General features: G+C 41.6%; 1 protein-coding gene across 8 annotated transcripts in view; it reads right to left on the bottom strand.

Moving 5' to 3' along the window:
- Window positions 1-15,432, bottom strand: part of MITF (melanocyte inducing transcription factor) — a 101,619-nt gene that overhangs the window by 33,536 nt on the left and 52,651 nt on the right. For all 8 annotated transcript variants that reach the window (XM_005149410.4, XM_005149411.4, XM_031049195.2 and 5 more), the window contains exon 2: window positions 11,187-11,433. In XM_005149410.4, coding sequence (XP_005149467.1) covers window positions 11,187-11,433 — 247 coding nt within the window. The remainder of the gene's footprint in view (window positions 1-11,186; window positions 11,434-15,432) is intronic.

Below are 15,432 nucleotides of genomic sequence, written 5' to 3'. Positions count from 1 at the left end.
AACCCTTACCCCAGCCCCTTTAAAGATGCTTAGGTGCCTGGCTGCTGCTGAGACTCCAAGCTCAGCTCCAGCAACAGCTCCCAGTATTCAGCATCCATTGCACTCTCATGACCTGTGCCACTTTCTGGCAAGCAGATCCAATGCACTCTGTGTTCAGACAACAGACAGACAGACAGATAGTGGGATAAAGGACTACACTGCTCCAAGACAGCTCTTTGAAACATGGGTTTCTTTAATGCACCAGACATTTCTGCCAGCATCAATGTGCTCATTTGGAGAAATTACACAGATTCCAGCCAAGTTGGGAATAAATATGCTGTCCTCAGAAGCCAGGGCTTCAAGTAGGTGGGTTGCTTGAAACAGCTAAAGGCTCTGGGTTGTGTAAGCCCCATTACCTTAGAAACACAGTAATATTTACTACTTTTTTCCAGAAAGGCATCATTTACTACTTCAAATTATTTTTCTTTCTCACATTGTCTTCAAAAATCAGGATTTGTAGCACAAAGCAGGAAGGGTGGTATAATTTAATACAACACAGTTGTGTCTTACAACAGCTTTGAGCATCGGGAATGTTAAAGGGAAAACATGCTCCAGTTTTACCACTTCAGCGTTTTTGTCACTTCAGTTTATTACTTCTACTGGATACCAGTCGCAGGTGTATTTAAAAGAGGCAGCCTGCCTCTCACAGGCCTTCTAGCAGTAATTTCACATGTAATAACTATTGCATACAGCATTTAACTGGATAATGGCTTAAAAGTACCTCTGGGACATTAGCTGGTGAGAATAAAATATAAACACTCAAGCAAACAACACCATTAATGTGCCAAAACAGTTTTTAACACCCGAGTATTAGTCTCCATTGGTGAAAGGAATAGTCTAGAAAGACAAGTTCCCAGCAACTGAGTTTTCCCAATACATACAGGCACTCTTGGAAACTCTAATGCCATCTGCTGAGAGACTATGGAAGTGCAGCGCCACGAATGACATACCTGAATGAGTTCTCGGCGCTTCTGACCATTCCATGCCCAATTTAATTACTGTAACGCTGGTGTTGAAATACATCCTGCTCGTGATCAAGGTCAAAAGGGGGGAAAAAAGTGCTTGAATTGTATAAATTACCTAAGAATTTCAGAGAACTATTGGAACTTCAACTACCGATACTCAGCAAGACGAGGACACTTAAGTCACACAGGTCTATAATAGAACACTGTTCCAGTACGTTAAAAAGATAAGAATACAATGTGAAAAAACAAAACTATGAATTTGGCACGGACACACTAACTGTAAAACCAGTGATGTTAAATGGAGTTGTGTTTGTTGAGGGTTTGTTTCACTATTTGTTTTTTTTATTTGGTTGGTTACTTTGGCGTTTGTTTTAGATACTGAATTTTCTGCTCCACATCGTTACAAGCTGGAAAAAATGTTCCTCAGTTCTAAGTCGATTTAAAGTATAAAAGTATATTAACAAGGCTCAATAAACAAGTGGGTAAATGGCAGACAATGGAAGTGCTTCACCCACAGGCTTGAGCTGTTACCCCAATACCCAGAGCAATGCCTGCAAGTGTTTGGGGGCAAAAAGCCATTTCCTTAGATGTTAAAGAATTGCTAAAACCTAAAGACTGTCAGAGCAACATTTCCAAGGATGTGCTTTCTTTTCTGGCACTGAAACACTATATCCAGTTCTGCTCCAAACAGTACTGATGAGTTAAAGAAGAGGGTCAGAAAAAGTCTTCTAAAGGATCCAAAATCCGGCAAGCTGACCCTAAGTGGAAGCTAAGCTAGGTTAAAAAAGCCTGCTTTTCCTCTAGGCCACAACAGATCCAGAAGTGTTGCAATCCAAGTCTGACACTCATTATTAAAGGAAGATTCACAGTAATAATAACAACTTAATTCCTTAATTCAGACAGACCTAACCAGATCTGCTGGCCAGCAACAGTTCATGTTACAGATTCAAACTGGATGCTGCCATATAGATATATTCTCCCAGAAAAGTGCAAAGGCAGCAGTGTATTGATCCATTGATAGCCTGACCCTCTCATTTAATTCCTGAGTAATGCTATTCCTATCTATAAGAAAGAACTCTGCATGAATATTTTCCTAAGCAAATATAAACCAGATGAGTTCGGTCCTCAATAAAAGGACAAAGTTCCACTACAAGCACCAAGGAGATGCATTACTAAAAGGGCTCATTTTGCACTTAGAACAAGACACATAGCTGGTACTCATTTCTGAGAGATAAAGGATTAAAGCAGTTACCCATTCCTCAGCTGGACAACTACTACTATTATAAAGTCCATATTCAGCTGAATTCCATCAGGCCATGCTTTCTTAACACGATCTGACATGTACCCTTCAGGATCTTGGATTTTTTTCCCCTCCTCTATGCCTCTCAATAGGAGACACTAGAAATAAATACCCCCAGAAAGTCCAATGGCAATCCAAATAAGGTGATACATAACTATCAAGTAGGGGAGACTGATGGTGGGACTGTAACAATTTCTGGGTTTAAAACATACAAAACAAAACACGTTTTCCAGGTCCTTTGCAGACAGCACAATACTGGGTTTTGTTTCAAGTTCATAACTTGGCTCTTAAAGTAGTTGATAATGAACCAGCAGGCATTATTTTAAATCAACCAGTTTTATTAAATGAGCCAGAAAGGAAAGAGGCAGGGCTAATTACCAACATTCCTCGATGAATTACCTAGCGGTGTGTGGTAAATCTCCAGGCGTCTTTGTCTTTATCCCCAAATTTATCCCTTACTTATTTCTCAAGAGGTTAAAGGACACGGGGCTAATTAAGGAACCAATCCAATGACAGACAGAATCATTCAAGGTAAGACTGGTTTTTACTCTTTCAAGCTTTTGCATCTCTGCCTGGTACTTCTTAATCTAATTTAAAAAGAGAAAAAATTATTACTGCAGGGGAGGGGGAGGAAAAGCACTAATCTTGTCACGGTCAGGCAGGTTGAAATTGCCATGCAGTGCTGGGCAAAATGCTACATATTTGTAATTTAGCCAATAAGAAATTCCTTAAGCCTCTCTTGAACGGCAGGAATGTCTCCAGCTTGTCACTTTGAATTCGTTCACTGCACAGGTTCAACATCTCGGAGAATAATGCTGCCAAAGTGGCTGAAGAACTGAAATACTTGTGAGCGTACATAATACCACAGGATTACTTTAAGCAGATCGAAGTTTTCACATTTAAAATGTAATGTCTGTCAAAAGTGTCAGCAGAGGCCTCCCTAGACCCTCACTCAACCCTGCTGCTCTCCAGCACCATGTGTGGCTCCAAGCACTGGTTTCTGCATTATTAAGCTTTGGACTCAACAAACACAACTGCAATGACCAGCACTGCAATCATCCTCTTCATACATCCTTGACTCAACCACGAAAGTGGAATAAGGTGGGGTTTAAATGAACATTTACTGGAAAAGGTCTTAATACAAGCTGTTGAAACCTGGTAGCTGGTGGGCTGCAGTGCCTCATCAATGTGTTTAATACCCACAAACATGGGCACCTACAAACCTTTAGGCAGATTAAATCATCTTCTGCAGATCCAAAACAGCCACTGACACGTGGCGAACCACCATTTTCCCAAGGTCTGGTAATTCAGCCATCAGATAATACGTCTAGACCGTTGAAAAGAAGCGCTTTGAAGCCGTAACAAAACAAACTTAGCAAGCTGTCCTTAACTTTGTGGATGTTATCATGCCAGCAAACCCTCAAGACCAGGATATAAATCACCAAGAACCTTCTAAAAGAAGATCAGGGCTTGGACTTCCAGATGCCTACATCATTCTGTGTGAATATGTCCTTATTTCCTCTGCATCAAAAATGTTATTTCAAACTATCAGGTAACTATTCTGTGAACTTGCATGGCAACTGCTCTCAGATAAGAAGCACTTCCTTAGCTACCTTCCCACTCTGCTCTCAGCATCATTTGCCCAGGAAATTCCTTAGCAGCACAACTCAGCAGCAGCAGCACCATTCGTGCTACAACTTCGGGAGTTGTATTTCGTGTCACAGTGACCATATCTGAAGAGCCACGATAGAAAGATCAGACATCTTCATTAGGAACAGCACTTCTACCAAAAGCTAAGCAACACACATACCTGCATCCATAGGTAAAGGACATTCAGGATGAAGGGTGAAAACAGTGTTCTGCAGTAGCAGTCAAGCAGTCAGATACCTGCACACAGAAGTATGTTGCCCCCTTGAATTCCATGCATTTTTAATGTCTAATAACCCAGGTGTTAAGCAACAGTTCACATTTTACCTCTATTATTAACCACAGACATCAAGCACACAGTGCTTGTTTTGGAACAGCTTTAAACCCACTAAGCAAGCAAAAGATTGAAGGCCTAAGAGATGCTTTTACTTACATGAAGGCTTATGAGACAAGGCAGGCTTTAGTGGCTCTGTAGCTAAATGCTAGTTTTTCTTCATGAAGAATCTGCTGTAGGCTGAAGTTAAGTATACAACAGCCACTGAATGTAAATAATCTTAGTTAAATGTTCTATCTGTAGTTCACCAATCCTGTCAAATCACTTATCTAAGTTCTCAACTGCAAATACACGACACGCTTACTTAACATAGGGGCACACACTACTGGTCTACCATTGTCAGGTTAGATTAAATTAGCTCTTCATCAGATAAGAGTGTCCACAAACACGCATTTGCTGTAGCAGATGCTACCACATGTTTATCTTGGCATCCCATTGTTCCTGTTCTTCAGAACTGTGAGATAAGTCCCCTATAGAATGAAGCTTTATGGTAATTATTACACCAAGAATACTAGTGCTAACGGCACAGCCTTCCCTGCTCAGCAGGGCTGCATTACCACCACAGGTCACTCTCTGTAATAAGCACACTGGAAAAGAAGTAGGAGGAGGTATTTTTTTGATACATGTCCATAGTCATTACCATCACCCAGAAGGCATGCTTGGCATTTCAAAAACGAACAAATACAGGGTATCTGATGCAAAGAGCTTATCGTGGTGGCGCATTTAAAGTCTGAACGAACAATGACATGAGGGTGAAGACAAGAGGCCAGCCTGGTCGCCTGCACCCTCCCAAGCAGTGCTGCACTTCTGTCCACTCAGAAAATGTTGCTTTAAGGGAAAATATGATCACAAACTACAGCAGTGGGACAGCATTAAAGAAGAGAAAAACAGACCTGCTCTGCTATCAGTAATCAGCTCACAACACTGCCATGAGATGGGCAAAAAGCTCCAGAAACTATAAAGCAAGAATGGAAAGCCAGTAAGCAGTATCTAGTTCTAGTCTTTGAAAAGAAGAGGTTTCAGCTTGGTTAGGACCCCAGGTGAAAGAAGAAAGGCCACAATGACAAGACATAGCAGTAAAGTGCTGCAGTTCTAGCACCAAAAGAGCAGTTAACATCTACCACAAAGATACCCACTGCAGTCAGTGTGGCAGGGGGAATGCTGAATGGGGCTCTTCTGGAAAAATAGATTTTTAAATATCCAGAATATAATAAGCATTGTTGTATGCAAATACGCTATTAAAAATCTGTTAATAACAAATATTAAAACTGGTGTTTTAACCTATAGTTTCATAGATATATTTTTATACACATCACATCTCAGGGTGAACTGTCGCATTAGCAAGGGCAGGTACTATGCAGGAGCACAGATTCTATGTCCAGAAAGGAGAGATTTCAAACTGTGGATCACCAAACCAGGACCCAGAACCCTCCAGATCCTCTGGAACAAGAGAACTGTTTGCTCAGTCTCCAGGAACAGGGATAAAAGGGATGCTGGCATCCTGAAATGGATCCATTATATAATCTGCTGGCCAGGAAACCTGCTTTTATCTTATTACATGCCCAGCATTTATATGGTGTCCAAAAGACAACTGCATCATTGCAGGAACATGCCAGTTCATGCTGCAAACACCCACTGCAGGTTCTCAACCCCAGCCCTCGAGCCTGTTCTTTGCAGCAGCATTCAACGTGGTGCTCTCAGGCACACATCTCCCATCTCAAAGCCTGTGCCAAATAGGAGTTACATTCTTAAATCCCTATGGCAGACAAATAGGGAGGAAGAGACATGAGAGATCCAGCAGTTTTCTTACTGTGTTATTCATCTGGTATGGTGACACTCCAGAGGATGGGGATGTACACCAACCACATCCTCAGAAGCATTAGTGTGCAGCAGTAGGGATAGACTGGGGCAGGCAGGCATCATACCATTTCACACAATACATCCAGTTTAGGTTTCCATCAGCTCTTGTACTGTGACCTGGTGTAGCACATTAAAACCAGGGCAGCACAAGTGTCACATCCATGCACCAACTGAAGAATGCCAGCAAATAACATGGGGAGACAGAAGAGTAAGTGTTCACCTCAATTTTCCACTTTCCAACTGCTTAGTGAGACATGCAGCAGGCTGGATGTCAGCTGCCCACTGGTAACCTTTTCAATCCTGAAAGAACTGGTAATGTTCCCAAAGGAAGTGATTTGCAGTTCTGTGGGCTGATGTGGGATTCTGGGCCTCCTTTCCTGACTCCTGTGATGCTCCAGTGCTTCCCTTCCTAAGAAGGTCACAAGCCTGTTCACACCAGTCTCAATTTCTTCAGTGCCACACTGTGTTCTGGGTAGGCAGGTCCAAAGTACTTAGAGGCTTGTGTTATGCTTGTTCTGAACTGTAACATTTACTCAGAAATCAGGCAAAGCAACACAAGTCGCACAGCATAGCTACTACTCAGTTTTTGTCACATCTCTCAAGTAGCAAACAGGTGAGTCTCCTCCTCCTTCAGCCTTCTCTGAATTCCTGAAGCAAATCAGTGTTTCTGCCTGCTGATCAAAAAGTTCCTATTATCAGCTGCCTGGACTGACACGGAAGACTGAAAACTACCCTATAGACCAGGCCATAGAAAGGCAGGGAGTTGTCCTGCTGCCACCAGTAACTGAGCAGGCGGGAAGTCACTCACTTTACAAGAATCCTGCAAGTTGCTCGATAGGAAAGGAGGCTGGGAGCAGGTGAGAGGGCACAAAAGGCATGAAAAGCAGAACCCAACAACTCTATCACATCAACAGGAATTGCTCTCTGCTAGGACAGCTGCTAGGACTACAGGAGACAAGCTAATTCCGTGATACCAAGCAGGAAGACAGTAACACATGAGGTCCAAAACAACTATGGGGAAGCAGATTAACAGACCAGCTTCACCACAAACCAAGAGCATATTCTCTTGATTTCTTAATAGCCAAGGATTTCACCACCTTTAACAAATTTAACTCCACAAGGTACAGGATTAGTAGCAGTGTTGTTTTGCAAATGGATGACTGAAGAGCAAAAGGACTAACCCATCACCAGGTCTCAGTGATCACAGACAAGAACCTGATGCATGACCTCCCTCCAGTCCTGGGTTAACCATGCTTACAGAAACACAGCAATCCCCAGACATCAGTTCTGGGATACTGAAGTTGGGATCTACAGCGGTGCTTCTGCTCCTATAGGTAAGGACTCATACCAGACGAGAATAACTGCAATCAACAGCAACAAAAAGAACAGCGTCTTAACACAAATTAAGTATACAAAGCTAAAATACACCTGCATGGAAGAAGCACCTCTGTAAAACAACTGAAGACATTTTAAGCTGAACTTTTTGAAAATAATTTAAGCCTTACAAAAATATAAACTTACGCTGTACCTCAGGAACAGATCCTGATCCAACATCGCTAGAGCTCAGAACTGCTCCAACAACCAATATTTAAGTCATATGCTCCTATTTCCAAGGCAGAGCAAGAAGCTGAATTGAAGCAGAAGCAAAGAAACTCTTGTGACATCTCTGTAGTGGTGGTCCTCAGCTACCAACAGGAGATGGATGAAAAAGAGCTGAGAGATAAACCAGCCTGTATGTCTATGAAGCTAACATCAACTCTGCAGAAGGATAACTGAAAGCAGTAACAAACCTTCCTTTGGCTATTAGATTTGAAGAGATACTCTTCCAAATGTCTTAGACCTAGTCCATCTCCTAATTAGGGTGCATAAAGCAACACAAAATTTGAATTCCAACAGGTCATTTCCTACCTTGCCAAGCGACATTATGTGACAGATGGCTGATGCAATAAGTCATTACTCAAGAAAACTAAATCCTATTTATGCATATGTCTTTAAACATACCACATTATGTAATTTGGAGATTCCTATGCAATGTGACAGAGATTCATATGTATTTCTCTCTCTTTCTGCATTATTTTTTCATGAATATTTGGAAAACAAATATAAAAATCCAAGCTCATTAACACCTTTGGCTCCTTTTTAAACTACTTATTCCAAACTACCAGCTTCAGCCATGCAAGTATTATTCTCCTCACATTCAGAGGCAGGGGAGAAAGGCAAGTCACACAATGTAACTAAAAAACACTAAATGATGACAAATTCAAGAGGCTTGGTATGGGCTATTTTTGATGCTAAATGCCAAGCAAGCAAAAACAACAACAAAAACAGCTATTACATTTGGTCTTAGGTGTTTGTGAAGTACGATTCAAACAGAGCTCTTCAAAAGAAAGTTGCCTTGCAGATTAACATTTCTCAAAGTGTAAAAATCCCCTTTTTGTGTCTCTTGTTCTTTAAGGTCACTAAATCCAGACCATCTGGATAATAAAGTTACCAACTTAGTTCCCTATTTATCTAATTAAAACTTCTCTACAGCTCATACGGAAAATTTGTCTACAGCTAAAAAACAACTGAAGTGTGAAAAGCAGCTGCAGGGAAATGATGTCACTCGTACTTTGTTACTGCAGGCAGAGCCGGCTGTCAGCGCATCGGCACCAGGAGGATCCTGATTTACTGTTAATCTCATCTTTTGAGCCAAATAACCTATTTAAACTGAACAAAACCAAAGAAAAACAAAGCAAAACAAAACCAACCAAACAAACAAAAAACACCAAATGAAATTACATGGACCTCTCAGCCAAATCCTGCTCTTGCTGGTCAATTTACAGTAAGATCATGACTTCAGCCCTGGTATTTTGTACCACCTATTTTTTTGTACAGAACTGGTCCACTTTTATCAATTAAAGGATGAATCTTCAGCTGCTTTCTCCCACCAAAACCACAAGCAGCAAACCTATGCAAAGCAGTCTCTCTTTCATGAGCAGAGACCAAGAGAACTTGTTTTAGCTGATTTTGACCGTTACTTATGTAAATGCAGATGATAGGAAGACAGGCATTATTTTGTTCCAGTAGGAACCTCTATTTCCACAACCATCACCTTCAATGCAAAACTCTGTCAACAAAAGGTAGTAGTTGCCAGTTACTACTTTTAATTTACATGCCAGTTAAGGACACAATCTCTTACATTTTTGCTCTACAGGGTCATTTGGACCAAAGACAAATGCAGGAAAAGTGTCCTCCCTCTTTCCAGGACATCCTTCTCCATCAGAAGGAAACAGGGGACAGATACTTCTTTTGGAATCCTAAAGAATAAGCATTCAGGTTCAAGTCCTTCTCATGAAGTTCCCTCACCATGCTCCAGCAGGTCAGAGATTTGCATACAAATTGTATGACAAGCAAGTTCCTAGTAACCCTATTTGTAATAACCAAGCATCACCTTCATTTTATTCCTCAGAAATAAAGGCTGCCTTCCCTCCTCCCTTGTATAAAGAGGCAATAGACAACTGCTAATGCTTCTTCAAGACATTACATTTCTTCCTTAATAGTAAAATATCACAGAAAATAAAGACTTTCATACAAGTGTTCAGAAGGGCTTAAAAAAAGCCACCAAAAACAAACCTAAAATTGACATCATAAGGTATTAGGATGAAAGGATGTAAAAAATGCAACATATGCTTATTTAACTGAGTGTATTGCAAATTAAAATTATTCTATAGCACCTACACATCTGTTGGATTTGAAGTAGTATAACTACAGGGGCACAACCTGGAAACAAGTTTAACGAATTGTCATACACAAACATTGTGTGCAATGCATAAACATTACACAAAATAGCTCTTCCCAGACAATTTCAGACTCCTAACTATATGCACATCACTCATGCTCATTTAATTTTTAATTGAGATGTATATATAGGGAGAGAATTCAAAATTCAACTGTTGCCTTTTTGCTCCTTGATCATAGACCATACTTGAGCATGTCACCCGCACCCCAACTAAGTATTGGTTTTGGCACTGCCAATACAATGCCATAATGCAGATTCAATAAATAAAGGCTCCTACATTTTCTCCATACACCCAGCTCACAAACTGCTTCAAAATCCTGTGTCTGCAAGTCTATTTTAAACCAATTCTTTGAATACGTATCACTGATATATAACAGCCATGAGCAAACTACAAGTGGGTTGTAACCAAGCTCAATTAACTTACCCAGCAAGAACATGTTTACTGACTACAAGTGGTCACTAAACATCAGAATCTAATAAAAAGATTCAACAATAATGCAGAGCAAGTAGGTAACTTCAGAACTAAGAATTATTTTCATTAAATATGTTAGAAAATTTCTCCAAAACGTTTTGCATTCTTTTACTAACACAGTCCACGTTGCTTAACTCTATTCAGAGTTAACCAGGGCATTAAGTGATCTGTTTTCTTACAGCTGTTCACCTGTTTTTCTGAGTAATTAGCAAGCTACATCCCTTTTGACAGAGGGATACTAACAAGCTCCTGCAGTTTCCAGTTGGACAAGGAATCCAAAGCTACTAATAGCAAACAAGTCGTTTAAGCAAAAAAGGATTACAAAGGCTCATTGCAAGGGGCTGGAAACTCACCCATATTTCAGATTAAGGCTTTTTGCAAGGCTCTTTTGTATAGTTTTGACTCCATTTTACAAATATATTTAAATGTTTTGTTTTACAAACCAAAACATTGATTTGAACATCTATTAACAGTTTCTTCTTTTGGAAAATTATTTAAGTACTAGAAAGATGGAGAAGCGTTTTCCAAAGGGAAAATGATGGAAACCTTAGTTTTGTAACAACACCCCCCCTCCCGGGATCCCAAAGTTTAAAGAAAACCAAAAGTTACACAAACTTTTTTACACGTTTTCCCATTCTTCGCTCTCAGGACACCAAAATAAGTTGCAAATGAAGCCAGAGCGCAGCTTCTCGGAAACTTTAATCACCAAAACCCCCTATAACCATGTCCCTGTTGCATAAAATAGGTCGAGCGAGAGTGCCTGAACAGAAAGGCAGAAACTGGCGTACCTTGAGGACCTCCATGGGAACCTGGGTGGCGGGGGGCAGGCTGGTGGGGACGCTGACGTTGATGGCAGGTGTCTGGCTGACGGGTACTCGCTGCTGCATGAACTGGGCTGCTTGCTGCTTCTGCTGCTGCTCCCGACGCTCCTGCTCTTGCATCTGCTCACGCATGAGCTGCTGTCGTAGCAGGATTCGTGAGGTCATGCTGGAGGAGCTTAAGGGAGGCTTGGAAGCGCCAGGATGCTCGGAATTGCTGTGGGAAGACCAAAAGAAAGATAGCTCAGCTTCCACAAGCAGGATCGTGGCTCTGGCGCTCACAGCTTGCAGAATTTACACCGGAACGTGGGGCGGGATGGGTGAGGATATGCTGCACCACGCGAGGGGGAACGTGGAGCCGACCTACTTCAGGTACTTAGCCACATTAGGCTGCCTTAACTTGACTGCAGCTATCCATTTCCAAACACCAATTTCCAGCAGTAAAGAGCTATTTGCTGTTTCAATTTTTACAGCAGTCACCCACGAGAAAAGTAATGCTTTTACAGATAGCAGTAAACACTCGTATTTCTTTTCTTATGAAGCAATAAAAGGCTGTAGCAAGTCTAATGATAGGTATAGATAATATTGCAGGTCTAATGATCTCGCTCAAAAACAGATAAATAAAATAAAACACAACATAACCAGGTTCAGTTGTTTTCTGCAGAACACTACCTCAGGGTTGGATTTCTGGTGGGAACACTCTTCACAGCCAGAAACCAGACACCCACTAAAAATCCTCAACTCCCACTTCAGGCCTACCAGCACCTTCCAAGCACAGCAAGGTACAAGAACAGGCAGAATAAACAACAATAATGGCTTTATTTCAGTCACACTTTAGATAGCTGGCTGGCCCAAGCTGCACGGCTTCACCACCTAAGAGGCATTTCTAAGCCACTGGCAAGCAGAGCTTCATACCAAATAGCAAGGGACAAACCATGGGACTTTACCTGAAGCAATACATCATTTTGTTAGCCCTCAGAACTAAAATCTATTTATGAGGCATTTCTGTAGCATAAAGCAACTAGAATATGCAAATACCGAGCTCCACATCCTTCATGGGAAGGATGTTGGAAGTGGTCAAGAATACGGGACTCCATCTAAGAAAGAGCTACAGTGTGTGTAATTCGGGGTATTTGGGTTCTGATTCTGACTGCAGCAGTGGATTGCCATCAGCCCATGGAAGGAACAGGCTCATTAGGCTATAACAATGCAGGACCATGCCTGGGGAAGGCAGCACTAACCCCACCTATGGCTCCAGTGTTCAGGTGCTACCTGCAGGATGCTGACAGGACAGCTTGCAATGGAGCCCAGGAGCCAGCATCCCTCCCAGGCCTCGCAGGTGCCTGCAGGCACGGACTTGTGCTTAGGCAACCAAAGCCAGCACCGCTGGAAGAGATCAAACTCTGCTTTTCCAGAGCACACATTCTGGGGGCAGGGAGGCAGGGGACCATCTTGCTATTTAAGACCTGTCAGGTTGAAACATTCAGAGAGACACTGATCCTTTTGATAAAACAAGAGAAAACCTTTGTGGTGAAACTAATGCAGCTGTGGAATAATCGTACTAATTAGCTGCTCAAGACAAGTCATTGACTGTGATACTTGCATAAAACACCACCCTTTCAATTAAGGGCAAAGCATTCTCACAGCTAAACCCAACAGCGTGTTTCCTGGCTTGCACGTTTCTAAACCAAAGAGATGGTTTATTTCCATCACCACAATAGTTACAGTTAATCACGCACCCACACCAGAAAAATAGTGTTGGAGCATGCACTCCCAATACATGTACACTGATTTATTTATGAGTTATATCCATGTATTACTGAAGTGCTCATCTTTTTTGTCACCCACCAATATTGCTGCACACCCCACTTAGGAGATTGTATGTGAGGAGATGAGTGAAAAAAGGCACTCAGTTGGTGCTTCTAAGGAAGGATTCATTCTCCTTGCATTGAGGAAAAGCTGATTTTGTATCATGCTAAGCAGGATTCTCATTTGTGTGCTACCGGCATTTTGTACAGATAACTAATGCTGCAAAGTTGGTAACCCAGCAGTTCCTCCCACCTTCTTCCATCCTGAACTGTTTCTCCGCCTACCAAAGCCAAGTGTGATAAAAACCATCTCAAAAGAACCTTCCCATACACTAAAACACTAGAGAATGAAAGGGAGGAGAAAGAAGAAATTATTTCCATGGCATTTCAAACAGCCCCTGCCAGCAACCCTATCTATTACTGCACCTACCCACATCAACAACTCAACAACCACCCTTACAGCTTCTTGCAGGTGATTCAGGGCTCTCCTGTTCATTGAAAATTGTCAACAAAAGCTTCAAGTATTGTGGCTTTCAAAGAAATTCCTGGGGTAACGGTTGGACTTGATGATCTTAAAGGTCTTTTCCAACCTAGCTGATTCGATGAGCGTACAGAACAGTTCCAAAAAATGCTGTTCTGCCAAATTCTTTCCCAATGGGCAGGGGCACTTCCAGGCTTTATTTCTCCTGCAATTCTGCCCAATATTTTTATTGTTCACTGGGAAAACTGGCTTAGCTGTAATTTGTAAGGGAATGCAAGGTCAAGCAATGCACTTTTTAAACAAATATCAAAAAAGCAAGCATCAGTAAGGGGAAGAAGAGTCTGATCTTATTCACATCCATCCAGAACACCAGATTTATGGTGGTCAGATCAGAGGGAAGAAAAAGCTTGAGAGAGTACTGAATGTCCTGTTTGTCCTTATTGCAAAGCAGAAGCTGGAAACCAGTGTAGCTACAAAAGAGCTATGAGCACAACAGACACATCGTTCTCTTATTTGTGTACGTTATAATCTCACACAGTATAGAGGTGGTCAAGACCTGAACACAGCACAGCTTGCAGCACTGCGGCTACTGCCACCAAACCATCTGAGCTCAAATAACGCTTTCATCTGGGATAAAAGCTGCAGCACAACACCTGCCTGCCTGGCCAGACGCTCCTGTCACAAGTGCTGCAAAGGAAACTGAACAAACACAGGACAGCTCCTGCCACAAAGCTTTCCTGTTATTTATCCCCTGGGAACTCTAAAGCTCATCCCATGGGCAGGGCCATCTCACCACACCAGCACTTGTTCACTCACCACAGGCAGCACTGATCAAATGTGGGAAACTGTTGGAAACTCTTTCACTGTAACAGAGACCATCCTCCTGCCCAGCTTCCCTTCCCCACCATGTCTGCTCCTTTCCTCCATGCAAAGCTCCAAGATGGAATGGAAGATGGTTTGGGTTTTGTTACCATGTACCATCCTGAGAGCAAACAGAGAAAGTCAGTTTTCCAATCAAAAAAGGCAAATCAAGACTTGCTCTATCAAAGGCCTCATCAGAAGAACTTTGAGAACTAGTATTTTTAAAGGGTGTTCACCTTTATGTGCTGCTGCACCCACAATCCACCACGGTGTCATACGCCACAGCACGATTCAGGACCTGGACACATGGATTCAAAACTCCCATACATGAGCTGATTCACCCCCGGATTATGTAGAATCGGTAGAGCCCACACACACAACTGATACACGATGTGATTTAGATACTTCCTGCAAACATGCTTTATGGATACCATTTAATTGCAATAAATGAAACTGACTCATCCTTTTAATTGCTGTATGATTAAACCGGTTATCCATTAGCAGTCTAATAAGCACAGTGTAATACAGACTGAGGGTTATTAGTTGTGAGTGTCATGTGCCGATCCAATTAATCATGAAGTGATAACGTTTTATTAAGTAAATTTAAATTACATATCCAGTGCACAGATGCCTGGGAAATGCTAGATACTGCATACACAGGTTATAATGCAGATGGTCATTGCATAATAAAAGGCAACTGATCAGATTAAAATCAAGTTTGATTTTGTTGCCAGCAACTCAAGAGACTACAGAAATCATCCCTTGTAGAGCCTAATCTACCTTCCCAGATATGTACTGATTACTTTGTCTCCTTGGGCAAAAAAGACAAACTCATCTTGTGTTGGTCAGCTTGTTTTCAGGCTCTTATAAACTGATCAACCAAGTTCTCTGGTTCACATGCCTTATTTACAGGGGTTGTCTGGTTCACAAACATAATTTCCCATTAGCTGTGTATTTATTAAGAAACTTCTCTGCAAATTTTGAAATGGGAAATGTTTTTTAATTCAGCTTTGCTTTTTAATTACTGATTTAGATTTAAGAAGAAAAGCCTCCAATGTAAGGTTTC

This window comes from Melopsittacus undulatus, chromosome 9 (assembly GCF_012275295.1).
Source record: "Melopsittacus undulatus isolate bMelUnd1 chromosome 9, bMelUnd1.mat.Z, whole genome shotgun sequence".
Taxonomy (NCBI): Eukaryota; Metazoa; Chordata; class Aves; order Psittaciformes; family Psittaculidae; genus Melopsittacus; species Melopsittacus undulatus.
The sequence above is the reverse complement of the archived record's forward strand: the minus strand, read 5'-3'. Positions and strand labels throughout refer to the sequence as shown.